The sequence below is a fragment of the Eleutherodactylus coqui genome, chromosome 11 (genome assembly GCF_035609145.1).
Source record: "Eleutherodactylus coqui strain aEleCoq1 chromosome 11, aEleCoq1.hap1, whole genome shotgun sequence".
NCBI lineage: Eukaryota > Metazoa > Chordata > Amphibia > Anura > Eleutherodactylidae > Eleutherodactylus > Eleutherodactylus coqui.
In genome coordinates this window covers 54,609,907-54,637,808 of record NC_089847.1, presented here as the reverse complement: position 1 = coordinate 54,637,808, position 27,902 = coordinate 54,609,907, and the positions used below count along the sequence as shown (strand labels likewise).

General features: G+C 42.2%; 1 protein-coding gene across 1 annotated transcript; it reads right to left on the bottom strand.

Annotated features, from left to right (window-relative positions):
* Window positions 1-514: 514 nt before the first annotated feature.
* Window positions 515-27,893, bottom strand: SART1 (spliceosome associated factor 1, recruiter of U4/U6.U5 tri-snRNP). Its single transcript, XM_066584144.1, has 21 exons — window positions 27,793-27,893; window positions 22,307-22,552; window positions 20,908-20,962; window positions 18,593-18,648; window positions 18,366-18,492; window positions 18,061-18,166; window positions 16,279-16,353; window positions 16,086-16,182; window positions 15,850-15,995; window positions 11,748-11,954; window positions 11,424-11,542; window positions 11,070-11,188; window positions 9,801-9,922; window positions 8,585-8,755; window positions 5,683-5,793; window positions 5,377-5,464; window positions 4,610-4,700; window positions 3,823-3,958; window positions 3,658-3,747; window positions 2,810-2,931; window positions 515-846 (listed from the first exon to the last, which is right to left on the bottom strand). Exons 2-21 carry the CDS (start codon window positions 22,548-22,550, stop codon window positions 828-830), a joined length of 2,301 nt encoding a protein of 766 aa, XP_066440241.1. The 5' UTR covers window positions 22,551-22,552; window positions 27,793-27,893; the 3' UTR covers window positions 515-827.
* Window positions 27,894-27,902: the final 9 nt, after the last annotated feature.

Genomic DNA, 27,902 nt, shown 5'->3' with positions numbered 1-27,902 from the left:
TTCTGTTTGGGGGTTCTGTTCATGCCCATGGCTAAGGGCCTTAATGCGGTTTTCAGTTACAAATTAACTTTTTAAAACTACAGCCACATGGATTACAACAGTAAAACAAACTGGTACCCTCCTCAGCCACAAGTGATCCAGTCTCTGCTGACAGCAGAAGTCAGATGACCACTGGGAGCCAGAGGCCGCAGTGTCACCGGTCTGATCTCTTGACATCATAGCTTCCAGGATGTGAGCACTGATGCCAGGAGAACAGGTGGTGAGGTTGTGTCCTTTTATTGGCTGGCAGCAGTCACATGACTTCCACTGTCATCAGAGACCATGAGATACATGGTGCTGCAGTGCTGGACTGCCAGGGCTGAAGCGGGCAAGTACCTGTTTGTTATAACCCATTTGGCTGTAACTTTAGAATGTTGATTGTAACCAGACAATCCCTTAAGCAACGTTCTTTTGTCAGTGAACTTCAAATAAACCATCCTGTAGGAAGTACAGACCAGCTCAATAGTTTCACAGCTCATATTAAAACACTTTTATTGGATGATTTACAGATAACGTTATCAAGAAAACCGGAGTGGGTTGGAAATTCATCACACCCCCATCATCCAGAGCCTAGTTAAAATAAAAAAGAAATGCCACCAAATAGCCAGGCTGTTATTACTGTCTGCATGGCAGCGCATCCCTATCAAAGATGTCCTGAGCATTCGTAAGTCCACATCAGTCCAACATGTTCAAAATATAGGCCTTTATTGTGTGCCGAAGCTGATCGTAATCATCTGGTCCGGTCATCCCGCTTTTTATTCAATGGAATTTCAGTGACTTGTAACCACTCATTTGATAAGTGTGTTCCTAAAAATGAGAAAAAGAGGAAATTAAGAAGAATGGCACCTTCTTTGCTCTTATTATACTGTCAAAAATCAAACGCCTAAAAGGTGTTGTCTAAAAAGAAATAAACTTTATATACACAATTGTAATGTTGATATAAGTGATTATAATATCAGAACAAAACGATAATTATTTGTCGAAAACTGAACACTTGAAGGGAGGCTCTAGTACCCTGTTATATACAAGCTAGACGCGGTACAAGATGTGATACAGGCAGGCATGGAGGCCCTAGTACCCTGTTGTACCGCCTCTTGCTTGTATACAAGATGTGATACAGGCGGGCATGGAGGCCCTAGTACCCTGTTGTACCGCCTCTAGCTTGTATATAAGATGTGATACTGGCAGGCATGGAGTTGTACCGCCTCTAGTTTGGATACAAGATGTTAATCTGGCGGGCATAGAGGCTCTAGTATCCTGTTGTACCGCCTCTAGCTTGGATACAAGATGTGATACGGGCGGGCATGGCGGCATACAGGTTCCATATGGTATGCTGTGGCATATCGGTCCACATTTACTATAACTGAGCCTCTAGATCATGCAAACTCTTAGGCTGTCGAAGTTTGCGTCCCAGATGGTCCCATACATGTTCTATTGGCAATAAATCTGGTGATTGGGCAGGTATGGAAGAGTGTCAATGTTGTGGAGCCATTCCTGTGACATCCTTGTGTGTGCAGCCAAGCATTATCCTGCTGGAAGCCTCTTGGAAGCTGCCATGAGAGGAACACCTGTGGCTGCAGGATGTCCTGAACATATCACGGAGCTGTAATTGTCCCTCGTACCACTACCAGGGGTGACCGACTGTTGTATGTGATGGCCTCCCTAGACCATCACACCAGCAGGGAGTAGTGTGCTGCTCCACAGCAAAAGCAGAATTGAGGTGCTCAACACCTATGTCTCCAGACACTATCACAGCCATCATCAGAGCCCAAACTAAACCTGGATTAGTCACTGAAGACAACCTGCTTCCCCTCTATAGCAGTCCAGTTTTGTAGCTTATGAAAATACTGAAAACGGAGGCAATGATGGGCTGATATCAAAGACAGTAAACGTAATAGGCCCCGTGAGAGCAAAATGTCATTCAGCCAAGTGCCTGGAAATGGTTCTGCAATGATTGTGCCACCAGTCTCTGGATCCCGGACATTGAAAGCCTTGGGCCTGCTTTTGCTTGTCAGACTATCCTCTCTAGTGGTGGTCTGTCAAGGGTGTCCCGAGTCCAGTCACCTTATGTGCATGCCCTCATCCATCCACTGGTCCCAACAACTAAACAGTCTGATCCAAACAACTCAGTGGGCAATTCGTCGATACGACCATCCAGCTTCTCGCATTCTAATAATACACCCCTTCTCAAACTCTGTTAACTGAGTGAAATAGCTTAAATTGCGTCATAGAGCCATGGCAAGTGGTCAACAGCTCTAGAGAAGTGGAAAGAGACGCCCACTACACACAAGTAACCTCAGAGCCTTTTTATAGCAAGACCATTCATCTAATCTCACCACTACTCTAATCATTGGCATATCTGCCTGAGATGGAACTGCATGCAAAGTTTTGCAGCAAAACTCCTAGGTGTTTGATTCTTTTTGACAAAGTATATAAGATAAAAATGACCATGAATCTACAATGGACTATGACACATTACATGTAATTCTTCATTTCTGACAAATCTGAGACAATTCCTAAGATAAATGGAGATCATTTTAATACCTTTTAGCATGTATTATCACCAATGCTGAGACCTTGCTACCACTATATTCTAGCTGGTGAGTCCACAGAAGCGGATATAAACTTTAATTTGTGTTATGAACTATAAGACAACCTAGACGACTGTTTCACAAGTCCTTTAAGTTGGGTTGTCAACTGCTAGCTATATCTCAATAGAAATAACATGACACAAATGTTCCCTGTCTTAAGATTTTTTTCTGTTACTCACGCTGTCATACTCTTCCCACTCCCACTGAGTACAATGTAGGGGGTCTTCTGTGCTTTCTGCTTTTCCTGCAGAAGGGCTACTGTACCAAGAGGAGTGTCGCTAGAACTCATCTTCTTTAAGAGCTGAAGGGAAGAAAAAAAACGTGTTTCATTAGTTTTCAGCTATATAAACACAAGCACCATCGGCAAAGAATTGGTTACAAATGCCTACTGCAGTAGTTGGCTGGGGTATTATTTTCTATGCTGCTGCCAGGCGGCTTGTGCCAGTGGTATTCAGCTGTCATAGCCCACACAGGCTTCGGCTGCTACTTAGAAGAGGGCAGTAGATAATTTCTGTAAGGTTGGCATTTGGGCAAGTCAAATATAGGACTGATGAGGCTGAAGTGTATGTGTGTAGTCAATAAAAAAAAAAATCAGCTATATTATATCTGTCTTTGCCAATTTTATTCTGTTAAAGTCAAATTAAGGTTAGAGCTACATGACGACATGTCGTATGCAACATCGCATCTAACAATTGCAATGCAACACCACGAACAATCTAACGTGACAACGTCACAGAAAATCCAACTATGCCAGATTTTATACAGCAGACAACAATGTAAGTTGTATGCAATTGTGACTTTCCTGTGATTTGGCTCTGAAACAGTCATGTGACGTACGTTACACCTGTCGCAGTGTAGCCCCAGCCTAATCAGATTAGCATTTTTGTGTCTGTATTCTTCTTAGACTTTAACAATCTTTTACAAAACTAAGTACTTTAGGGATGAAGACTTGCTCTTCTATGCTGATCAATGAATACGATAAAGCAATTTGATTGACAAGCTGGCGCAATTTAGTCTGTTTACTCACAGCTTCCTCATCCAGTTTCTTCATGCGTTTTTCTGTTTTCATTTTACCCGAACCTTTACCATGGAACCGATGAGACAGTTGTCTAAAAGCCTGTATTAACAGATGTCAAAAGGAGATTAGAACAGTGCAGTCCTTAAGAGATAAACAAGGTGGGACAGAACGTACCTCTTTGGGACAAAGTTTCCTCCCAGTTTCATCCACATATTCAATTTTGACATCTGGTCTGTAGCCTTCCTTTTCCTTAAAGTCCTGTGTGAACCCTCTGTACTCTTCTCGCCTGCTGTACTTGTCATCTATTGCCCTGTTTAATAGTGGTAACGAAGGTCATACACAAGTAGTCAAAAAAAAATTAAAAAAAAGTGTGAGAAAAAGCAGGAGAAACTTGAAAGGTTTTTTACAGGTTTGAACTACTGATGACATATCCTCAGGGTGAGTCATCATAGCAGACTGGGACATGTCTGACACTCCCGACAATCAGCTGTTTGTTAGGCCTGCCTCTGTCGAAAATACACAGTTCAGCGGCCCGGGGAGGTACTGCAGGATGTCTCCCATTGAAATGAATTACAAATTAGAATGATTCTTTTCCCATAAACTATATATCAATCTGCTTAGCTCCTCCTGCTCTAGAATATACAGCCGACAGATCAGATTCCATGTTCAATGTGACAGATTTAAAAGACACTAGAACCCCTAAAAGGTCAAATAATAAAGCATTGGTGGTCTGCGGTAACTTATTTCTAGCCTGTGGTTGTCGACGGTGGTCTTTTCTCTCACTGCTGCTTAGTATTTTAGGTGATATACTTGTGGGCAGGACAGAATGGCAAAACGGAGGAATAGTAGCTGTGTGAAGAAGTAAAAGAAAAAGCAAAAGGGACTCCGTCTATGCATTGTATAACTACATGACATAGTGCATGCCAGGAAAGCTCTTCAGCATACGGAAAGTGTTACTTACATTTTGTCCTCTATGCAGTAAACAGCCGATGGAAGGGACTTATTGGGAGCTTTAACACGTGCAACCTTTTGTACTACTGTTTCCAGTAAGCCTGTCAAGTTAAAAAAAAAAAAAAAAAGATGCAAACACAGACACACCATATTTGGGTAAGTATTTAAGTACATCAAGTTTTCCTGACTACTCTTGTTTTTCACTATAATACAAATCAGTTTATCTTAAGGTCTTTATATTGAAAAGGGATGAATGTTTTAGAGTCTGGTTCTCTACATGAGAACCAAGTTGTGTGCATAACAGCCAATTACAGTTACATGCAAAACAAGGTTGTTCTTTAGTGAAACCAAGCAAAGCCACTGGGAGCTACCAATCAACCCCAACCAATTCTATTTTCTGACATGTCAGAGAACAGAAAATTGTGTTTACAAGTACATCACAGAGGTGCAGGTTGGTATGAAGCAGGCTCATAAGCCACTCTATACCTGGTGAGCATTGGCTGTTTGAAACAACTGATAAAGAAAAGGGACGAAATTGCTGCCCACGGCATGTAAGCCATGAGTTGGGCATTGGTCCCCCTACGGCTCTCCATCAGGCCCCCACGATGCTATCATGCGGTGCCAATGGTTGTCATGGCAACCCTGGGCCTAGTAAAGGCTCTTAGGACTGGCATTTATTTAAGCCTATTAAGCTCTGCCTGTGGGCTTAACAAATTTTTATTCACACTTGTTTTCATTAATGTATCCCATTCTACATTCTCACAAAGTGAGCGATACCTTTGTTCTGACAGAGATGTAAAGCAGCAGCTAAGCCCCTGTTCACAATAGGCTCTTCATCCAAAATGGTGGTTGAAGATGCAGAATACTGATAATACAAAAAGAAATTAAATTAATTGGGTTATGTAAGCAGAACACTATGCTTATGAAGGATAAGTTTACTGCATCAAAATTAAATCATTCAGAATACTTGCTGTAGATAAAATAGTCACAATCTGATATTGTCATATAACGTTCCAAAATATTTATCCATTAGAATATTGAAAAGATCGAGGAAATGTGACAACTAATCATGTCCTCACTTACATCTTGTTGGTTTTTCTCCTCATCAAGATTCACCATACTCCAACCAATGTTTTCTTCGCCTTCAGAATCCCCATGTTCATTGTCAGACTCTTCTTTATCCTTCTCAAAATCCTGTGAAAGATAATAAATGTTAATAAACCTGCACGGGGACACGTTTTACTATGGAAAAAAAAAAGCTAAACACGATTCTATAGTCTCAATTCCCCCCTTCATTTAACCAAATGGTATCAGAGAGAAACTCCAACATTGATTAAACTGCCTACAACTAAAGGCCCATTTACACAGAGCGATGAGCGCTCAAAAAACGCTAAAAAGCGATCGTTTGAGCGATAATCGTTGCGTCTAAACGCACGTCTATCGTGCACTTTTCTTGCACTGCTGGCTGATCGTTAAATTCAGTCCAACCTAAAAATCGTCATTCAGCCTTATCAGCAGTTCTCCGCGCCGATAGCATTGTTTCCCATTGGAGAACAAAAGAACTGAATGCTGATAAGAGCCCTCCGGCTATTAACTGCTTTCAGGGAAGGATTTATTTGCACACTTAATTGTTCTTAAGTAGCTGAGTAGCTACTTAATAGTTTATGCAAAATGATCGCGAAAAGCTGTCACTCAAACTGTCATTTGATCGATCATCTGCTGGTGTAAGTGGGCCTTTAGAGTCAAATTATCCACGAATTTCAATAAAAATAACTCATTACTATAAATGTAAAAGTACATACATGAAGCTTAAAACCAGGAGATTCTAAACCATAAGAATCATAATTATAACTTTTTACATAATCTTCATAAATCATGCTGAATGTAGATATCAGATTAGCATAATTCTGTTTCTCCTAACATTCAACACTGGATCAGAGCTTCTCTCTAAGTGCTATTGCCTACCTATAATAACATAGTAAACATACTATAATGTAGCATCTTTCAGAGTGATGTACTGTACTAATTCACTATGGAAACAAGGGAAAAAAAACCTTGAACATTATGCTACACATCCGGTCCAACTTGCTAGCAGAAGTTCATATACAAATTTATATTATTTGCCTTATACATTTCTGCACTGTCACTTCCTTCTATTTCTTCAAGCTAATAATTCACTGTCACTTTGATGTTTACATACTTGGGGTCAAGTATTTTCTCTTACTGCTAGACACAAAAGATGCTCATTGCTAGTCTCACAGTAAAATACAGAGACGCGGACTTCCAGTTCACAGAGAAGAGGCTGTAGGACTCAGAAAGCCAAGTGCTGGTCACATGGCACAGTGGAAGGACTGGAACATAGCTGATCATTACGCCATAAGTCAGCCGGGCAACCATTATTTGCATTGCCTATTAGCTAATGGACTTTAAAAATGGAGACAAAAAGTCTTTCCTGGAATGCTTCTTTAATAATTCTATCAGATACACGTTAATTAACTGTCCGTTCATTGGAGATCAATATGTAAACAAACTGGATATTATAGACAAGAACCTGACCCCCTTCTTCCACTTCATGTAAAATGCCACTCTTAGGCCGGCTTCACACGGACGCAAGTGAATTTACGTGCACAAAAAGAAAAATACACAATGATTTCAATGGGCAATAAAGTTTAATATGTGCCTTTTTTGTGTGCGTAAATAGAACATGCTGAGGTTCTTTTTACTCAACCGTAAAGTACACGCAAAAAAGGCATGTGGCCGAACCCACTCAAATCAATGGAAATTCAAAATAGGAATCAGCTCCTCTGAGGTCGCTTCCACGCAAGGACTCGCTGGAAATCACAACTGATGCACACGAAAACAGAGTCAGTCTAGCGTTGGGTAAAGCACTTTCAGTCTTTATTAAACAATCCAGAATCCAGGCAGACATGGAGGAACAGAGAGCATGTACCGTCTTCAGCATGTTTCAGGCGAGCATGTTAGTCTATGAATAAGGGCAATATGCTTGCCTGAAACATGTAAGACAGCTTATGCTCTCTGTTCCTCCATGTCTACCTGGATTGCTTAATAAAAGACAGTTTTTTACCCAATGCCGGACTTGCTCCATTTTTCCTGTGCATTTAAATGAATGGGTTCAATTCACCACATATTGTGCGTGCAAAGTCCTTAGGCTGGCTTCACAAGGATGTAAGTAAGCGCTTTGACGTGCATATTTGCACTATAGGCATTTTTTTTGTGTGCACAAAGAAGCATGCAAGCATTCTCCCATTGATTTAAATGGGCGGTAAAGTTTAATACACGTCATTTTCGAGCGTAATACACACAAAAATAGGACATGCCACACATTTTTTTTGCGCTGACAAAATGTGTGTGTTAAATACGCTCATGTGAACAAACCCATTGAAATCAGTGTGTTATATTCACTGCACATTGGGTGCACAAAAGCATTCATAGGAATAAGCCCTTATATAGGGCAGCACTGCTTCAGAGACTGTCACATGTTTTTTGCAGCCCTCACTGAGCACCATTATGTAGTGCCTATACCACTGATTACAGCGATATATCTGCTGTGTAGTATTTTTGATGAAACTTGCATTTTATTAGTAGCAGCTATCCACAACCACCCCAACCAATGACTGGCTGCTTTATCTATGCACAGCAATAGGCAGACAGCAGTCAATCAGTGGCTGGAGGCCAGGGTGGATGTAGCTAGCCTGCAGCTCATAAATATCCAGGACCACTTTAAGTAGTTGTCTATGCATTTGCTGCTACTGATAAAAAGAAAGTTTCTCCAAAACTCCTGCACAGATCCACACAGCAGATTTATCACTGTAATCAGTGTGCCTGTCATTAACGTATGCTGCCTTGTGCATGTGCTTTTACATTTATGGAAAACTATCCACTAATCCCTATAAATAACTTTTCAAGTTGTAGTCGGTTTAAATAATGACACATTTGCACAAGTCCTAGGAAATCAGACACATACCATTAAATCCTCTTGATCTTCTCTGTTCCCTGCTAAACCATAGGTTGGTATCTCTCCAAGAGTTCGGCAGAATTCTGAGGTTGCATTAAATACAATGGACCCTTTCTTATCATCATCCTCATCTTCATCTTGGCTTTTTTGAGAGTTAAGCTTTTTGACCATTGCAGCAATCTTAAAAAGGAAAGAACGTAATCATTAAGCGAAAAGATTAGTGATATTTTACAATTCTAAACTTTTAACATATAGAATGCTAAAATAACGTATATTAAAGAGGTATTCCCATCTCAGACATTTAGGAAATAGCCACAGGATATTACATAGAGGTCCATTAGGTGCGGGCCCCACTGTAGATCCTGTTGAATGTCGTTGACACTACTACAACAAAAGTCTCCAAGAGTATGGAAACAGCTGCGCTGGCGTGGAGCACAGAAACAGCTATTTGCAGAATCCTGGCCAGATGTGTATTCATCTCAGTCATAAGTGGTGGAGATGGAAATACCCATTTAAGATAAAACCTTCCATTCAGTATAATTTCTCAGTTACAACAAAGCACCCTATCACTATTTTTTTTTAATTCGTTTTATTTATTGAAAAAGAAATTGCAAAATACAGAATGAAGAAACATTTTGTTAGATACATGTCCATACATATATGAATATTATACTATGGGTAAACTAATACAATGATTGTTACCGGATTTCTTGAATTACTTAGTTGAACATTTACAACAATAAACGTATAACTTTTAAACAATTCTGTTCTGTATTATTCCGATCGTTAATAGAAAAGAGTTACAAGTCTTCAAGCGCTTGTCAGTGGAGGACTGTGGGAGAACAAGGGGGATTACGGTATTTACCATTGGAATCCAGTGCAGAATTGAGGAGGGTTCTGCAGCCATCCATTTCATGGCTATCACCTTACGAGCTAGAAATAGCAACTTTTCGAGAAAGATGCGAGTGTGGTATGGCCACACCTCCTCCTCCAGTAGGCCAAACAGCGCTATCTTAGGGTCCAAGTCAATAAAGAATGGGGGCGGTAGTAGTGAGTTTATAAGGTCAGTAATTTTTTACCAAAACTCGTTAACGGGGGCACACAGGTGAGCTCTTAGCCCGTGCTTTGGCAGCTTCAATAGCTTGTATTATTTATCAATGCAAAGCTTACCAGAGTTCAGGTCTTCAGAAACCATTGTTCTACTATATTAACTCCGTACACTTACCTTTTCACTACTGTCTTTCTGCTGCTGAATTTGTTTCAGTCGTCTACTTTTTTCAAGCTGTTTTTGTAATTCCATCTCCAAGTCATCTTCCTCTGCGACAACTGGAGAATTTGTACCATCTTCTATAAAACAAGCAGTGAGAAAAAAAATGTGGGTAAGAGAAGAACAAGCTGAATATTTTTCTAGATAAAGAAAAATAAAGTAAATGGTGTTAAGTAAAATCTTTCCCTTTTTGGGTTTACATAAGACATAATGGTCTCAAGTAATAGAGCAGACAGCTAAAAAAAACAGTAAGAATTCAAGAAAGCTGAAAAGTACTAGAAGATATAAACATCTACCAATACATGTCTTTTGCCACAATTGCCGTTAAAATGTGTATATTTAATAAGCCAACAGTAAGGCCACTCTCTCACACACAGCTTTACTGCTATTAGCGCAGCATCCCAAGCGCCGCACTAAAATGCTCCCATTGTTTTCAATGGGGACTCGCAGACCTGCACTGGAACGCTGCGTTTCTAACAGCGTGATTTTTAAGCAGCCTGCTCTATTTTCGCATGTTTTAGCACTTTTTAAACGCACCTCATCACCCATCACAATGACGTGGTGCGTTAAAAAGTGCTGTCAAACGCTGTGACAAGTGTTCAAAACTGCCACTCAAAATTGCAGTAAAAATGTTGCGATTTCAAGCAGTGATTTTTGAACACGTGTGAGAGTGGCCTAACTACCGTGTTTCCCTGAAAATAAGACAGTGTCTTATATTTTTTGTTCAAAAAGGTTTAACTTTTTTACATGTATAGCTGCCTGGACACTATTTAAATTGACCTTTTTAATTAACTGTTAGCAGGGCTTAATTTTGTAGTAGGGCTTATATTTCAAGCATCCTCAAAAAGCCTGAAAAATCATTTTGCATCCTCAGAAATTCTGGAAAATCATGCTATGTCTTATTTTCAGGGTATGTCTTATTTTCAGGGAAACAGGGTAGTAACTCTGAGGCCAGTTTCACGGGAGTGTAATATGGCCACAAGTCCGGACCTGATCATGGGTATAATGACCCAAACTGACAGAATCAGGTCCCATGATGATAAAAGCTCACAGCATTACACTCACATTTGGGCCAAGACTTGCTTCTGTATTACACTCATGTGAAACCTGGCCTTAGTGACAATTCTTAGTAGCTAATAATGCAAACAGACAGAATGTCTATTCATCAAGGAAAAATAATCATTGCTATGTCTTAGAGTTCAAGAAATGCTTAAGCAGCACCCTTACCTTCATCACTAATGTCCATACTCTCCACACGAACGTCATCTGACTGAGGCATGGCGGCTTTTAACTCTACATCCTGTCCATCATCTGAACCAAGACGCTTACGGCCTCGTCCCCGAGATCTGAAACAGAAAATGTTAAGCATGTATATTTTTCCTGTTCCTATGGATATTTCAAAACATCCAAATAAAGACTAAATAAATGTGCACGTTAGGGTGTGCAGAGTGTTGCATTCCCCTCCATCCAAATACACACTGATAAACAGTGCTGCTGTTAATGTAACATACTATTATACAGCTTGTGTTCCCTTCAAGATTTTCATATTTTCCTAAAAGTAGTAGTAGGTGCACTCCATACCTTGAACCAAAGTCACTCGTGCGGGTATCTGCCTTCATAAATAACAGCTCATCGGCCAGAGTGGATTTCTCTTTCTTACGGATCTTTTTCACCCGCCTCTTTGTTTTATTGAAGGAGACCTTTCAACAAGAAAGAAACAAGCAGTTACAGTGACTTCTCAACTGGTTTGCTCAGATTTACATGGATATTATAAATGTTGCCAATCCTACAAATGTATCAACATTTTCCGAACTTATATAGAAGTGACCTGCTCTCTCATGAGCCAAATCTAGAACTGAACCACTTACAGTAAATTCCAATCTGAAGCCAGTTATACAGTCTTACCATTTCTTCTGGTGTATAGTACTCAGAGGCAAGTTTCAGCGTGGGAATGTCTAGTGATTGTGCCTGGTTATGCAGGGTTTGACGAATATTCTGCAGCTCTTTTTCCCAGGATCCATCTGCTGAACCACCACTTTCCAGGCGGAATGATTTCTTCTTTTCCCCTTCTATCTCCTCATCGTACTTCGAAAGTACAGACTTGTGTCTAAACTAAATGAAAGATATACATACATTCCATCAGAAATTATGGTTTGCTGCGTATAGATGTAGTGCTTAAACTGGCAAGACACACAAAGACATTGATGACATTGCTTGGCTAGGCTATGAATTTCTAAAATCAGTGGTAGTTTGACTCCCAATGAACGAAGAACAAAGCAGCACTGGCAATAGGAAAGCGCTGTGACACTTCAGTTATTGCTGGCTCAGTTTCTTCCTCTACCACCGGAGACATGCAATGTGAACCATGGACCACGTGAAAATGTGAATATGGTTTCTCAATGTGGCCTCCACAAAAAGAAAAAAAAAAGTACAACAGATCTAGCATTATGCTTTCATACCAATTACGGTATTCATGTGAAATGAAGATTTGCTTAGCAGCTATAAGCTGGCTGCTGGGTTCTGATGGAAACTGTTATACTTCATAGATAAATGGCTGTCTGTGGTGTTCCACTGATTCTTAGTATGTGTTGCTTTTACTATAAATATAGCAGTTTTTACTAAGCCATTTTAAGGATTGCTATGACAAAATAGAGCTTGCAGCAGTGGTTATAGAAATACTAATATCACTACTGTAGAAGCATTATAGAAGACTTTAATACTACCGCATTACCACAAAAATAAGACCTACCCCAATAATGAGCCCTATCCCGATTTTCAAGGGGGAAGGCTGGAGGGGTGTGTGTGTGTGTGTGTGTGTGTGTGTGTGTGTGTGTGTGTGTGTGTGTGTGTGTGTGTGTGTGGGGGGGGGGGTGTAAGGGCTTGAAATATAACTCCTCGCTACACTAAAAGAAAGGAAAAGGAAAAGCAATACTCAACCTAGCAGGCACCGTCCGGGTCCCTCCCGCTGGTCTCCGGCGCTCCTGCTGGCTTCCCGTGCACTTGTCAGCGCCGACAGATCATCTCTTGCTGGTAACGAGGCTTGCATACCCCGCCTCCAGCAAGAGATTGCTCTGATTTGTTCGCGAGCGCCGCCTCAGCCAACCAGAGCAATCTCTTGCTGGAGACAGGGTATTCAAGCCCCGTTACCAGCAAAAGATGATCTGTCAGCACTGACAAGTGCACGGGAAACCAGCAGGAGCGCCAGAGAACAGCGGGAGGGTTGGCGACTGTCAGGTATGTATAAGACATCCCTTGAAAATAAGACCCTGTGCCATTTGTGGGGCAAGAATTTATATGACAGGGTCTTATTTTCGGGGAAGAGTAATAAATTATGAGATATTAATAAGGTTTTGACACTTTGAAGCGTACCTAAATTTTTAGACAACTTATGCTTAACTGATAGTGAATAATTTTATTTAAATAAATAAATAAATAAAATGTATATATTTTTACACACACACACACACACACAAACACACAAACACACACGTAATATACTTTAACGTTTTTTTTGTTTTACCACTGTAGATCAAAACTGAAGTTCAGCCTCTCTGCAATCTTTGCTTGCTGTTATAAGTTGCTACAGAAGCTGAATGCCTATGTTAGGAAATCTTAGCTGTGGGCCATCTTCACAGACTGCTCCCTGTACTCACGCAGCTCTCAGACCTGCAGTCAGTGTGTACACAAGGTCTGCTTCTCCTGATCATAGATTTACCTAAGCTGATATGTGCAGTTATCTTTATATTGCAGGCATTATACGTGTCTCCAGTGTGCTGTGGCCAAAGCAGCTTTCTTCTTATTGGAGCGATTCTTTACTAGCCATTTCACTAGCTATATAGCTCTATATATGTTATGAGCATACAAAAAAGAGCTAATAATGTAGCTAATAAAGATCAACCCAATATGAAAAATATTTCATGCCAATTAAAAATTTCTTGGTGGTTTAAAAAAAGTTGAGAGATTACCATCACCAACTTTGACCTCACTGTCTAAATTTGAAATTCCACACAATGGCAGGCAGTGGGTTTTGTGGGGTTAAGGACAGGACACTTCAAATAGGGAAGTTACAATGCTGAATTACATATATTTTACTGGAAGCAAAGAGGAAAGAGCCTTGGAGGAATCTGATGGGGATGTTTGCCTTTGATAACTCTGAAGAGTTATGAAAACTGATAAATAACCTATGTGGAATAGTCTTCAGTCCAGGGAGACCTCCTAGGCAGACAATTGTGGAGGGAGCCTGAGTGCTTGTGTTGCTCCAAAGTATGCTATGAAGTGATGGGTCACGCTGGTTACATGAGAGCAAAAGGCTTACCCACAGGGCAACCATTCGAAACAGCAGCACCTTGGGTTATCCACACGCTCCTGCTCTAAGCGGCCTGTGTGGGCCTGGCCTGCTGATGACAAGTCCAGAGAAGAGGATCAGATGGTACACTGATGGCTTGGCCTGGAAAGGCAGCGAGAGGCATCCGATGGGGTGGGTAACTCTAGGGGATGCTTCATTGTTGACCGCTAGTGACAGGGAGTTTGGGTAGTGTTTAAATAAAAGGAGTGACAATACAGCGAGATGGCAGTTTTGGGCAGTCCAGAGACAGTTCTTTTTTCCGGTGTCGGGCAAAGTGTTCTATGAACCCTCTGCCAAAACTTTAAGTTAGTCGTTAGGGAGTTCTAGAACTGTCCCCGCCCCGACTGTGGAGAATAAGAAATGGGTACTTTTTAGCAAGATATTTCTTTTTAAAAAATGGGTCTTATTTAAATCACTGCATTCTTTTGGACTAAGAAAAGCCCATATAAAACACTAAAAAGCCATAAAAGTTTACATGCTGTACTATGTAATTAGTACAATCTTTCCCTTTACAAATAAGAGTGGTAAAATAGACTACTGCAATTACAAATGAACCATTAATAAAAGCAAGAAATTATTCAGCTTGACTGGAATTACCTTTATCACTTTACTGACCCGCCACTTTGCAGTTTTCTATTATCATCCCTACATTCCAAGAGCAATAACCTTCTTATTTTTCCGTAACATGAGGGCTCGTATTTTCAGGAAAAGTTTTTTTTTTTATTGGTACAATCTTATATACCATATAACATAATAAAAAAAAAAAAACTTGTAAAGTGTCAAAGTGGGGTGAAATGTTAAAAATAATGCAATTCTGACATTAAATGTTTTTTTCTTCTTAGGACGTTCACCGTGCAGGATAAATAATGGTATACTGATATTTCAGACTTTTACAAGACACAGGGAAACCAATTTTTTTTCTTTATTAACATGAAAAAGGAGGAAGGTTTGAACTTTTTCTGTTATATAGCATTTATAAAAAAGAAATTTAATAAAAACTTTATCCCCTTAGACTTGGACTTCTGATTTTCTGATCGTTTGTACGACATGCTACAACATTATAGTATTATAGCATATTGTACTTTTACCACTAGCCTATTACAGAGCTGTGCTTGTAATTACGAACCCGGGCTGCTGTAATGCGGATAGAGCCGTCAGCTTCAAGATCTGTATGAAATGACAGCTGGCCTGAAAACAGCTAAATCACAGGATGTCCCAAGTGGCAAACCGCCACCGATCAACTACTGATAATCTTTACCTGAGGATAGGTCATAAGAAGTAAAAGTCCTGTAAAACCCCCCTAATACGCTGAAAACCATGGCAGGCCTGGGAACCTTTCACAAGGCCCCAGGCTAACATAGCAACCCATCGCAATCATGGCAATAGGATGCGGGAGGGCCCCTCCACCATCCAGTCAGATGCTTAGAGACCAGAGTCAGCATCGATTGTGGCATTTAAGGAGTTAAATGGTTGTGATCAGTGCCAACTCCAACTGCAGCTATCAGCTGTGAGAATCAGCTAACATCCATGGAGTACGAAGCAAGCTTAATCTCCAATCCCACTTCATACACCCCTTGAGACCTAGGATGGATACATAGCTCAAAGGTTGTTAAGTTGTAAAGTGTTTAAAAAAAAGGAACAAGGAATGATCAATGAACTCACCACAACCATGTCATCGACAGACTCCTCTTCTTCATATGGTTTGTAATCAGGCTTTTTCTTCTTAAGCTCTACATTTTTGGCTGCTTTTTCTTTATCTATCATATTTACATTGACCAGGACATCTGAATCATCTTCCTCAAGAACACCTGTGTAATGAAAAAAGAAGTATAAGAAAAAGAATAAAACGTTCAAGTCTGCATAGGTCTTTACATATACTTGACCATCATTGCAACTACCTTTGTCTTTAAGAGTCAGTATTACAGTCTGTCCTTCAACAAAGGATTCCAGATTGTGTTCTACAGTCAGGCCCTTTAAATCTTGAGATGAATACGTCTATGAAGTAAAAAACATCAACACATCATTAAATATTATATCTAAGCGATTGCGGGGGAAATAGAGTTGTATGACTAGTTAGACAGCACAGCTAACCTTTTTTTGCCCAAATTCCTCCTCTACAAGATTGGACACCCCAAATTCTTCATCCATTTCTGCCAAAAGCTTTGCCTGTGAGGGGAAAAAAAAAAAAGTATATATAATATAAATAAATAATTAAAGGGGGTATTCTGACTATAGATATTTATGGCAAATCTACATGTCTGACTGTTTTTGAATCTGTAAGATTCTGCCTCCTACTTTATTTAATCTAACACTTAGGGCTTATTCAGACGAGCATATATTAGCCGCCAATTTCACAGCAGGCGATATACGCTACCATCTGAGCCATCTCCCCCTTCCCTCCCCTTCGCCGGCTCTCCGCCTCTTTCCTCCCCTCCGGCTGTTTGCAATGGGAGGGGGCAGAACCAAGGTCCCGCCTCCTCCCCGACTTGTCCACAGCCAGCAATGGGAGGGGGCGGGAGCTTAGCTCCGCCCCCTCCCATCGCAAACAGACCGGGGGGGGGGGGGGTGTCACTTCGATTGTATTGTAGGGATTAATATCAACAGTTCGTTTCTTAGATACATGTTTCAATAGTCCCTTACGTGATAATATGATTTTCAATAAATACCTTTTTCAAATTCTGCAGTGTTCTAGAGATTTTTCACTTAGTACACTCCATGTTTTGGACTTTGTACATTTCTTGTCAATGGTTATGGTCACAGTCATGATAATACAGTGGTAGCAGCTCTTGCATAGCTATCAGTCTGGGTAGATTCTTGGAAGAATGCATTCCTAGAGCATACTCAGTATTCCTCTGCCCAGCCACCTCTCTCCAACGTTGTGCAAGCCATTAACATGGCTCCTTACCAAAAAGCACTCAAACAGAGATACGTGTGTGTGTGGATATATATAACACACTTTATTGCTTGCTGAGAACTGCCCTTTGTTAATTATCCTGATACTTCTATTCAGAATGAATAGCAGCATCTGAAACATGCAGAGCATGGTCACATGAGTTAAGGTTTAAGTCCTGCGTGCATACCAGATATAGACTCTTAACATAGAGAGGGCATGAAGAAAATAAATTTAGCATTTTAGGCTGCTAATCAGGTTTAGTTGGGGCAGTTTGCAAAATATGAAAGATATCATTGAAGAAGGCAAATAGAAATGCATCTTTAACCCTTTCCAATCCAAATCTTCCTACCACCCACACCCCCTCCGGCTCTTATTTATTTTGGATGGGAAAGCGCACTGGAGGATGTCTTGCAATTACTCAACAGAGACACATAAAAATGAACTGCCATGATTTTATTAGCAATTTTTTTGAAAATTAAAATTCTGTTACTATGAATGTGTGTGTATATATATATATATATATATATATATATATATATATATATATATATATATATATATATATATATATATATATATATATATATATGACTATGCAGAGGAGAGATCCGGCATCAGACCTCTCTTCTGTATATGTATATTATAATAAGCAGAGATATCAAACATTGAACATATACAGATAAGAGCTCCAATGTGAGACCTCTCTCCTGCATAGTGTAATATAGATTTACAGAAAAGAGCTCTAATGACAGACCTCTCTTCTGCACAGTGTTAAAAACATGTGTCGGAGATCACCCGACATGGTAGCTATGCAAGGAAATCTCAATGTCGGACAAGGTCAGATACTGGATTGGAAAGGGTTAAGAGTTTTGGCATGACAGGGATAACCTTTGGAATTTTCTTCGTGTTCTTACAACATCTACTGTGTGTGAGAATAACCTCTGGTTACTCTTCAGCATATTTAAATTGACCATAAATACCCTTTTTTCAGCTTTGTCCTTCTCCGCTTGCAGCTTCCGACTTCGTTCAATCCAAGCAGCTGTATCGTCTAACCATAGTTCATCCTCCCCTAGGGATTTTACTTTGCTTCAAGTGGAAGAAAGAGAAACAGAAACGTGTAAGGAAAGAGTTAAAGACATTCTTCGAGTCATAGCCAAGTTGTGTATAAGAAATGTTTGCTTTCTTAGGCATCAATATCTCCTACTTGTTAGTTTATATGAAAATGGGTTTCAGAACAGATACTGTATAAAGAGCACAATCTATCAGTCTAGCCCCAATTTCTTACCCCAACTTCTGATTTAGCATTCTCTTCACTTTAGCAGCTGCAAGTTTTTCTCTGAGCTCCTGCTGTTGCTTCAAAATTAGTGGGTTAATGATTGTAGCTGCAACTGGGTCTTCTTTAGTGCCAGTCTCTGCAAAACCCAAACAATTGTTAAATATGGTAACCGTGAGCTGATTTTATAGCGTGCCTTCTTAAAAATAATCGTTACATAAGGAAAATGTTCTATATACCATTTTTAGCTGTATTGAACTCCAGAGGCTTTAATCCCAGCTTAGCACGAAGTTTGCTGGAGAAAATAGAAAAAAAATATGAAAATAGTCTTCACTGCATCATACTTGGGACATTTTTAGCAGCAGTCAACATAATAGGCATTAAAGCAGTTGTCCAGTTTTAAACTATTGATGCTCTATCCTCAGGGTAGGCCATCAATAGTATACTGGCGGGGTTCTGCCTCTGGGACCCAAGGGAGACTCCCGCCAATCACGTTTTCAGGGTACTTGTGCACCAAGTGCTTATGAGCAGGAAACCGACAACTCCACTCCCAGTGCAGTGGACTGGCTTGGTATTACAGGCAAAGTTCCCATTCACCTCAATTGGAACTTTGCCTGTAATACCAAGTTGTGCCACTAATGTGGGAAATTAACTGCCTGTGCATGAGCAAACAGCTGATTGGTGGGCTCCTGGGAGACCACCCCCCCAACTGATCTACTACAAGTTGGAAAAGAAGCATTTTTCTTTGATAAAATATATTACCAAGTGTCTTATCTGCCCTTGTATTATTGATTCATGCGAAGTTTGTTAATAGAAAAGTGCCCATTCGAGGGTGCTTCTACACGGGACAATCTGTCGGGTAACAGATGCCTGACAGGCCGTCCCAGCAATAATCGTTCCTGTGTATTTACACAGGCACGAGCATCGATAATGAATGGAGTTGGAGTAGGCCGGGGATTGTTCCTACCTGCCAGCTTCCCTTCACAATAAAGCCCCATTTACAAGGGACGAACTGTCGGGCAAACGATGCCTAACAGCGCGTCTCAGTGATGCTCGCTCCTGTGCGGTTATACAGGAGCAAGTATCATTGGCATCACTCAGTGCACTCAAAGTGCAGCCAGCATGCAGGCGGGGCAGCCGATGAGCATTTCTTCCCCTGCCCGGCTCCATGCACTGTAAGCAGTCATTCAGAACTGAACGACTGCTGTTTAAACCAAATGCCTAGTTTTTAGGTTTCTGCATGCAGAAACCGAACAACTCTTAGGCTGGGTTCACACAGGGCGGATTCCCGTCGGAAATCTTGTGGTTTGGCCGCAGCAAAAACCGCGAGATTTACGCCGGGAGAACCGCCGCGGTTTAAGCCGCGGCGGCTTTGAAGCGGCCCGGCCGCTTGCTTTTCCGTTGCGGCCGGCGCTCCCATAGAGGAGAGCGCGGCCGCGACGAAAATAAACCAAAAAAAAAAAAGGAAATAGACATGCTGCATCTCCTGAAACCGCGGCTGCCGCAGCGGATTGGCCGTCCCGTGTGGACGAGTTTTCTGAGAAATCTCGTCCACATGGCTGGCTAATCCCGAGATTAGCGGCCGCGGGCGGATTTGCCGCGGCCAAATGCCACGCGGCAAATCCGCCCTGTGTGAACCCAGCCTTACTCCGTCTCTGCATGCATTTACATGAAAAGACTATCAGTCAAACACCCGCGGGAGCGTAGGTTTTTGAATAACTCTGAACGATAAGCAGGCAGTCCGTCAGAAGTAAACAACTGCCTGTTTACATGGAACAATACACTGTTCCGTTTTCTACATGCAGAAACTGAACAACGAACAAGAAGCGAAAGGCATCTCGTTCATCGTTCAGTCGGCGCATATACATTGAAAGATAACTGTTCAGATTCTCACTGGATCACAGGAATCCAAACGATAATCGTTCTGTGTAAAAGCACCTTGGGGTTTAGATTTTCCATGGTTCTGAATTGTTAAAAAGGAGTCGTCTCCTAAGAACAGCTGTTTGAAAAACTGCATATTTATTTTCTGTTATTTGAAAAAAAGGGTACACAATTTTAACATTTAAAGTGATTTTTAAAATAAAAACTTCACAACACAAGTTTGCTTTAAAAAAATAATAAAATCACCCAAATTTGAAAGCTGCAATATCATCAGTCACGTCCTAAAGCCAACAAAACCCTGTATGATAGTGTCCACACAACTTAGTTCAGGAACAAATCCAGAAATGGGGCTAAACACTTCCAGGAAATTACATACGGCAGAGATGTGTGCTTTGCAGAATATCATTTGAGATTTTGACTCCTAACAAATCGGAGTAGAGCTTCCTAGCTGGTAAAATAGAAACCCCCAGTAGTAAAATTGTGCCCCCTTACTCTACTTGCTTCACCAGTAGCCATTACATTCGCCTCTCTATAGTAGCCATAACAGGGGCCTTCAACAGTTTTTCAGAACTCGCAGCAGCCCCCAAAGTCCACATTAGCCACAGCAAGCCCTCCATCACATCAACAGATACAGCGTATTGCCTAAAAGGTGGAAAGACTAACATAAACTTACTTGGTTTCCTCAATGCTTAATGATGAATCCCCACCTGAAGACTTTGGAGCAGTACCTGTACATTAATAGATTACACATCGTTATTTGAGGTATTAACCAATCCTAATATACAACAGATTACTAACAAAAACACACTAAATGCAGTTAAAAACTACCATTATGACCCCTAAATGAAAGAAAGGCAACAGTCAAGACTTCAGTGTCTGTCAAATCCTTCTGTTATTTGGAGCAACTTTATTATATTATGAAACTCCATTAACCACTTCCCGCTCCAGGGCGCAAGTTTACGACCAGGCAGCGGGGTACATCCCGCAACAGGGCATAAACTTACGTCCTGGGGATATGATCTTGTGCTATCCCACAGCGGAAGCTGGCTGTCAGTCATAGCCGGCCTCCCGCTGCAACAGCGGGGGTGCATCGGAGATGTTCCCCCCCGCTGTTAACCCCTTCCCCGCCACGATCTATGTAGATCGCGGCATAGGAAGGGTTCACAGAGGGAGCGCGCTCCCTCTGTGACGTCACCGGGCTCTCGCTATATAATTGCAGAGAGCCCAGCTGGTTGCTATGGCAACAGGACGCCAGACACTGGCGTCCTGTATTGCCATAGCCTGTGATCGCTGTATAAGCGATAAGGCATGGCAGGGCAGTAGCCCTGCCATGCCTTATCACAGCGATCATCAGTGCTATACTGTAAGTGCCCCAGAGGGACACAAATTGTGTAAAAAAAAAAGAAAACCCCACATATTTGGTATTGTCACGTCCGTAACAACGTGTACAATAAGCTGCACATGCTTTTGACTGTGCAGGGGGAAAAAAGCGTAAAACAAAAAAAAAAACACTACAAAACTGAGGCAAAATGCTAATTTTTAACATTTTGCCTCCCTAAAAACGCAATAGAAGTGATCCGTACATAGAAAATACAAAAGTTACAGGACTTTGAATGCAGCGATTTGGAAAAAAAGATTTCCAAAAAAAGGGTTTTTATTGCAGAAAAGTGGAAAAACCTAAAAAAAAAAATGTAAGAATTTTGGTATTGTTGTAATCGTACCGATCCGCTGAAAAAAAATAGATTGTATCATTTATGCTGCATGATTAACGCTGTAAAAAAAAAAATAAAAAATCTATGGCAGAATTGATGCGTTTTCTCTGTTATTATAAAAAAAATAATAAAAGTTTTACAATATAGTCAATGTAACCAAAAGTGGCGCCAATAAAAACTACTATTCGCCACCCAAAAAACAAGCCCTTATATGGCCGCGTCGACGGAAAAATAAAAAAGTTATGACTTTTGAAAAATGGAGAAGAAAATCCACCAAAAATCGTTGTGTCCTTAAGCCCAAAATAGGCCATGTGCTTAAGGGGTTAAAAGGGTTTTCCAGCACTTTTAATTAGCACTCACTTTGCTCATAATCAGGATCCACTTTCTCCTTTTTGATCTTGCGGGAGTCCGTATCCTTACTTGGCCTGGACCTTCCATCCCTGTCCCGCGTTTTCTCCCTTTCTCTGGACCTTTTGCGTCTTTCTCGCTCCCTTTCCTTATGTTTGTGCTTCTTATGCTCTCTGTGACGATCTTCACTTGCACCAGTTGCATATGAGCCATCACGATCTCGGTCCTTCTCCTTATGTTTCTTAGAGGAACCCATTACTTTGAAGAGATAGAAAACCCATCATATTAATATATGTACCTCACAATATTATACGTTTACCCTTCACTTTCCAGAAATCTATAGAATGGAGAAAACAGTGAACATGCATGACCAAGTCTCCATTAACTCTCTGCTCACATGTGAAGGCCATCATGCAAAACGGTGGTCGAGGAGAATCCCATTCTCCACATAGGTGGGATCCCATCTATTAGACATTTATCACAGAGTATATGCATTAGCCATAAAAGTTTAAGATGGAAAAACACTTTTTAAAAGGGAACTTGTCACTATGTTCATGCGGCCAAATCATGGACAGCATGAATTCAGGACAGGCACCCACATTACAGGAAAGTATGCGTTATTTTAAAAAGCTGTGGCATTTCTGAAAAACAAAACAGACTTTAAAAAGCCCCTGGGAACAGAGAGAAGCCACTGTGCAGGGGACCCACCGACTCCTCTCTGCCGGTATTCTTCTACCTTGTCGCCGCTGTAAGTGCGGATGGTGACAAGATACAGGCTGCTTGACAGGCCGGCTACGCCCCCCTCTCAGGTCCTGGCACTCACTAACATTGCCTTACCCGGCGCTGCAGCGGCTTTCCTGCGGCGGACCTGGACAGTATGGGACCGGTGGCCTACCTACATTGTGTGGGTGGAGAGTGAGTGAGCGGCGGCAGAGCGCTTTTCCCGGCGGCCTGGCTGCACTGCCCAGTGGCGGCTCACAGTGAGGGAGCTGCGGCATCGGCACAGTTGCTTCCCCGTTGCCCTCCCTGCACTCTGTAGCAGCGGCGGACACTGAGGGAGCGGGGGACCTATGGCGGCAGCAGAGCGCTGCCTGACAGTAAGTCCCAGAGTGAGGGAGGGAGTGAGGGAGGGAGGGAGGGGGACTCCAAGAGGCTGGAGGGCAACGGTGGACAGTCAGGGAGCGCCGGCGGCGACAGAGCCGCTTCCCCGTCAGCCTCCCTGCACTCTGCAGCAGCAGCTGACACTTAGGGAGTTGGGGAGCTGCGTAGCTGAAAGTGAGTTAGGGAGGTGGACATGGAGGCTGGAGGCCAGTGGGGACACTGCTACCAAACTGCGGGGACAGCGCTCGGTGGCGGTGTGGCTGGCATGGAGGGTTAGGGTTGGTTTCAGTGTTGGGGTTAATACTGAAACCAGCCGTAAGCATAACCCTCCATCCCAGCATTAACTACAGCCCGACGCTGCTAGGACCTTAAAGGCTTGAGCCAATCCGGAGCTAGGGGTGTGACAGGGGCGTTCCTGCTGTCAAACACCTAGCTTCCGGTGGCATCAAGATACAATAATACCCTTTCTGGCAAGATCAGCTAGACTGACAGATCTCTCCCTATAAACAAACATGGAGAGACCCTCAATCTAGCTGATCCATAATGTCATGTCATGTGGGCACCTGCCCTGATTTGTAATGTCATGTCATGTGGGCACCTGCCCTGACATTACGCTGCCCCAGGTTCGGGCAGCCTTAACCTAGTGTCAGATTCCCTAAAGCATGTCTTTTATAAGTGTACATTATATGGCCAACAGTATGTGGACATCCCTGAAAATGACTAAGTGTGGGTGTTTCACTTGCACCCATTGTAAATAAATAAGTAAAATAAAAGACATGGCCATGCTGTCTACATATGCAAACCTTAAATGTGGCACAGTCATAAGATGCCATAAGTTAAGGCCCTTTAACACCAGACGATTATCTTTCTCCCGTGGGGTTTTGAACGATAATCATCCTATGTAAAAGCATGCAGAAAGTGAACAAAGCAGCTTAAAAATCAGTACTGAACGGCTGCTGCCTGCAGTGAATGAAGAGGGGTGGGGGAAGAGCAGGGAGAGATCTCTCCTCCTGCCACCCTGCTTCTATGCTGTCCTCGCTGTGACCGATAGAGAGCATCACAGGAACATGTCTCAGGCACAGTTTGCCCGGCACGTTATTGGTAAAGGGGCCCTTAGTTTCATAAAATTTCTCATCTCCTAGATCTCCCCCTGTCAAACTTAAGTGCTGTTCTCGTGAAATTGAATCTAGGAGTAACAACTCATCCCCAAAGTGGTAGGCCATGTGCAATGCCAAGTGTAGACGAGAGCAAAGTAAAGCGCTCCACAGCTGGATCCTGGGGCAGTGGAAATATGTCCTCTGGAGTAATGAGTCACACTTCACTGTCTGATGAACTAGATTCCCAGAGAACACTGCCTACTGCAATGCACGGGGCCTTCTGTAAAACTTAGTAGAGGAGGGGTAATGGGATGGGGCTATTTTTGATGGTATGAGCTAGGCGTTGTGGAACCAAAAAGATCCTCTAAACCCCGGGTCAGCGTCTGAGCAAAAATGACATATTGTCAAGCAGTTGATTTTTAGCAATAGATCCATTCTGCTGAATGGATAACCTATGGATACTGAGATTTACGTACATATTCACAGATGACCTGGGTATATAATTAGATTATACATGGAACATTCTCCATGGAAGAGCCGCGTATAGTGAAATGTATGCATGCAGCTTTAGGATCCATCTATTCCAAGATTTATGAGGGGTTCTGTATATACTGAAATAACAAGGTTCACTCCATAGCTGAGCAACACTGGCTGAGATTTCTGTATGGTGTTCCCTCCATGGATAAGCGATGGATAATAAGGTTTATGTACAAGGTTTACACTGTGAACAAACTAAATTTTAAAGGTCATGTACACATGGTAGAATCCGATGTGGATTTTTCTGTGTATGCACAATATCTACAGAGAATGGACAAAAATATGGAAACGCTGTATGAAATGCATGTCTTAAAATCCCATGCCACTCAAGCAAAGGCAATATGACACACATGCTGCCAGGCAGAAGTGAACATCTGTCTCAGCACCAGGTTCCATTGGTCAGGGGATTGAGCCACTCAGCTGTCGTTACCAGCTGGCTCTCAAACCACCCAGAGCAGAGCAAGAGGTGAAGTAAACACAAATTTGGATGGAAAGCGCTCAGCCAAGCAGGAGTCATAAGGGGAGGTCAGTGCTAATGGTTAAAATCTTATGCATTTTTCACGGTGTTTTCATATTTTTCTCCACCCCGTTTAATAGCAGCAGAAATCCATGGCTATGCACGTGTACCTACGGATTTAGGCCTTTTCAATGGCATGTGGAATTCTCAATGCAGATACAGCATGCAATCCACATCAAGAAGTGGCATGACACTTTCTTCGCACAAGAATTTGATATGAATCTACATATAGACTACAGCGCAGATTCCCAATGAAAGTGATGGGACATGGATTTCAAATCAAAATTCCTCCGTGTGAACATAACCTAAAGGCTACGGACACCTTTTACATAACAAACATTTTTTACATGTTAGTGGTAACCTAAAACTAAAAAAAAAAAAGCCAATTACTGTAAGGGTAATTTTACACCAAACAATTATCGTTCAGTGTGAATGCGGGAAAAAAAAACCCCAAACACTTAAAAACACTTGTCGTTAGCGGTTGTTTAGGCTGACTTTTCAGTCAGATTAAAAAAATCTTGTTAGCTCGCTGGCTTGTCGTTCCGTGTAAACCTTCCCATAGGAGGCGAAGTGCTGAGCGAGAAGCCGGTGATCCGCCGGTAAGTCTTTCTGTTTAAATGACCTTAGCAGTGATGTCAGCACTCATGCAGTCATCCAAAAGACTGACGGCCCGTGTAAAAGGCCCTTAGAGTGTGTGTAAAAGGGCCCTTACGGTGTGTTTACACGGGACAACTATTGTTCAAATAGATGCTGGAAATGGTCACTACAGCAAGCCGGTGACGTACAAATGGCTGTTGGTTGTGCGTTTTTCACAGAATTTCACGATTGTTCATGGTCACAGTTGCTCACCTCCTTGCAAAGTTTATTAATTAGTCACCAGACGGTAATCAACCAACCAATTTTGAGGTGAGCTGAAACTAAATGACTGGTGATTGAATTATCGCTCATCACCGTATTGGTTCCAGGTAACACGGCCATCATTACTGCTTACATTCAGTCATTTGAGTGATTATTCGGATGACAGTTGCCCCATATAAAGCCACCCTTACAGACTCTGCAGCGAACGAGGAAATGTCTCATGAAGAATACTTAGAAAGTAACTTCATTTTCTATTTCTGAAGCAATGAATAATAAAAATGGAGTGCAAAAGGCGTCCATAGTTATAGTGTGTACTCAGACAGGCCACAACTACTGGGATTTATAGATTCGGTTTGCTCCACAAATGAGATCCTATAAGCCAATATGGACGGGATACAAACAGGGCAGACTACTTACATGGGACAACTGTCGGAGCCCCAAAACAGTCCCAACAATTATCAATCCCCTGCTGTCGCTCAGTGGCTGGAGGCAGAACGCACCGGAGGGGTCTTCTGGCCTCCATTCACTGTAAACAGGTAGTCGTTCATAGATGTACAACTGCCTGTTTAGGGCCGTATTTCCACAGGCATGCACGGATTGTGCACTGGGGAATCCCGCATGCGGCCGGTGACCCTGCGTACCTGTCTGTCCTGAAGTTCTGTACTGCGGATGTGTGGAAGTGCCGGTCAGCGCCGCCGCACATGCACAATACAGATTTTCTTTTTTTTAGATCGCCTGCTATTCCCACGGATTCCGCAGACCATCTGCAGTGTCAATTGCGGAAAGGCTGTGGATCAGACGGCTTCAAATTGACTTCAATGGAAGCAGTCGGTGCGGGAACCGCAGTAACATGGACCAGGCTGCGAATTTCTTCCATGAGTGGAACCTGCAATTGATTTCCGCTCGTCTGCATGAAGAATCATTCTTCCTTAGCATGCCATGGAGCGTTACTGCTGCAGGATCCTGAGGCAGACGCCAGCTCCACATCCCACAGCAAAAATCCACCCAGAGACAGGAGGACTAAAAGGGCCGACTGTCATTCGCTTTACAGCCTAGCTAAAGAACGAGTGAGCCTTTCAGGCGCACCAGCCCGGTCAGGGGCCATGTTTACACGCGACAACAGGAGCTCAGCAATTCTTCAGGTGACCATATAGAAGCAGCCGACCGATGCGATGTAGGCATCTAAGGGGAGCACCAGTCAGCCTCATCCAGATGTAACTGCTTCACACAACACAAGCCGTCTACTAACTACACAAAGCAGACCCTGCACATAACGGGGAGTTACCGGCTCCTATAGGGATACGCGCACGAGACGTAAACAAGTCACCGGCCGCACCACTAACTCCATATAACGCGGCCGGGACTGTACACACCACCACCAGCCTTACCGGCACCAGCTCTGTCTGCTCACTTATAGCAGCGTCTCTGTTTCGTCCCCAGAGATGTCTGTTCCAGCGGTCGCGCTATTGACGTCCCCGCAACTTCCGGCGCTCTGGGA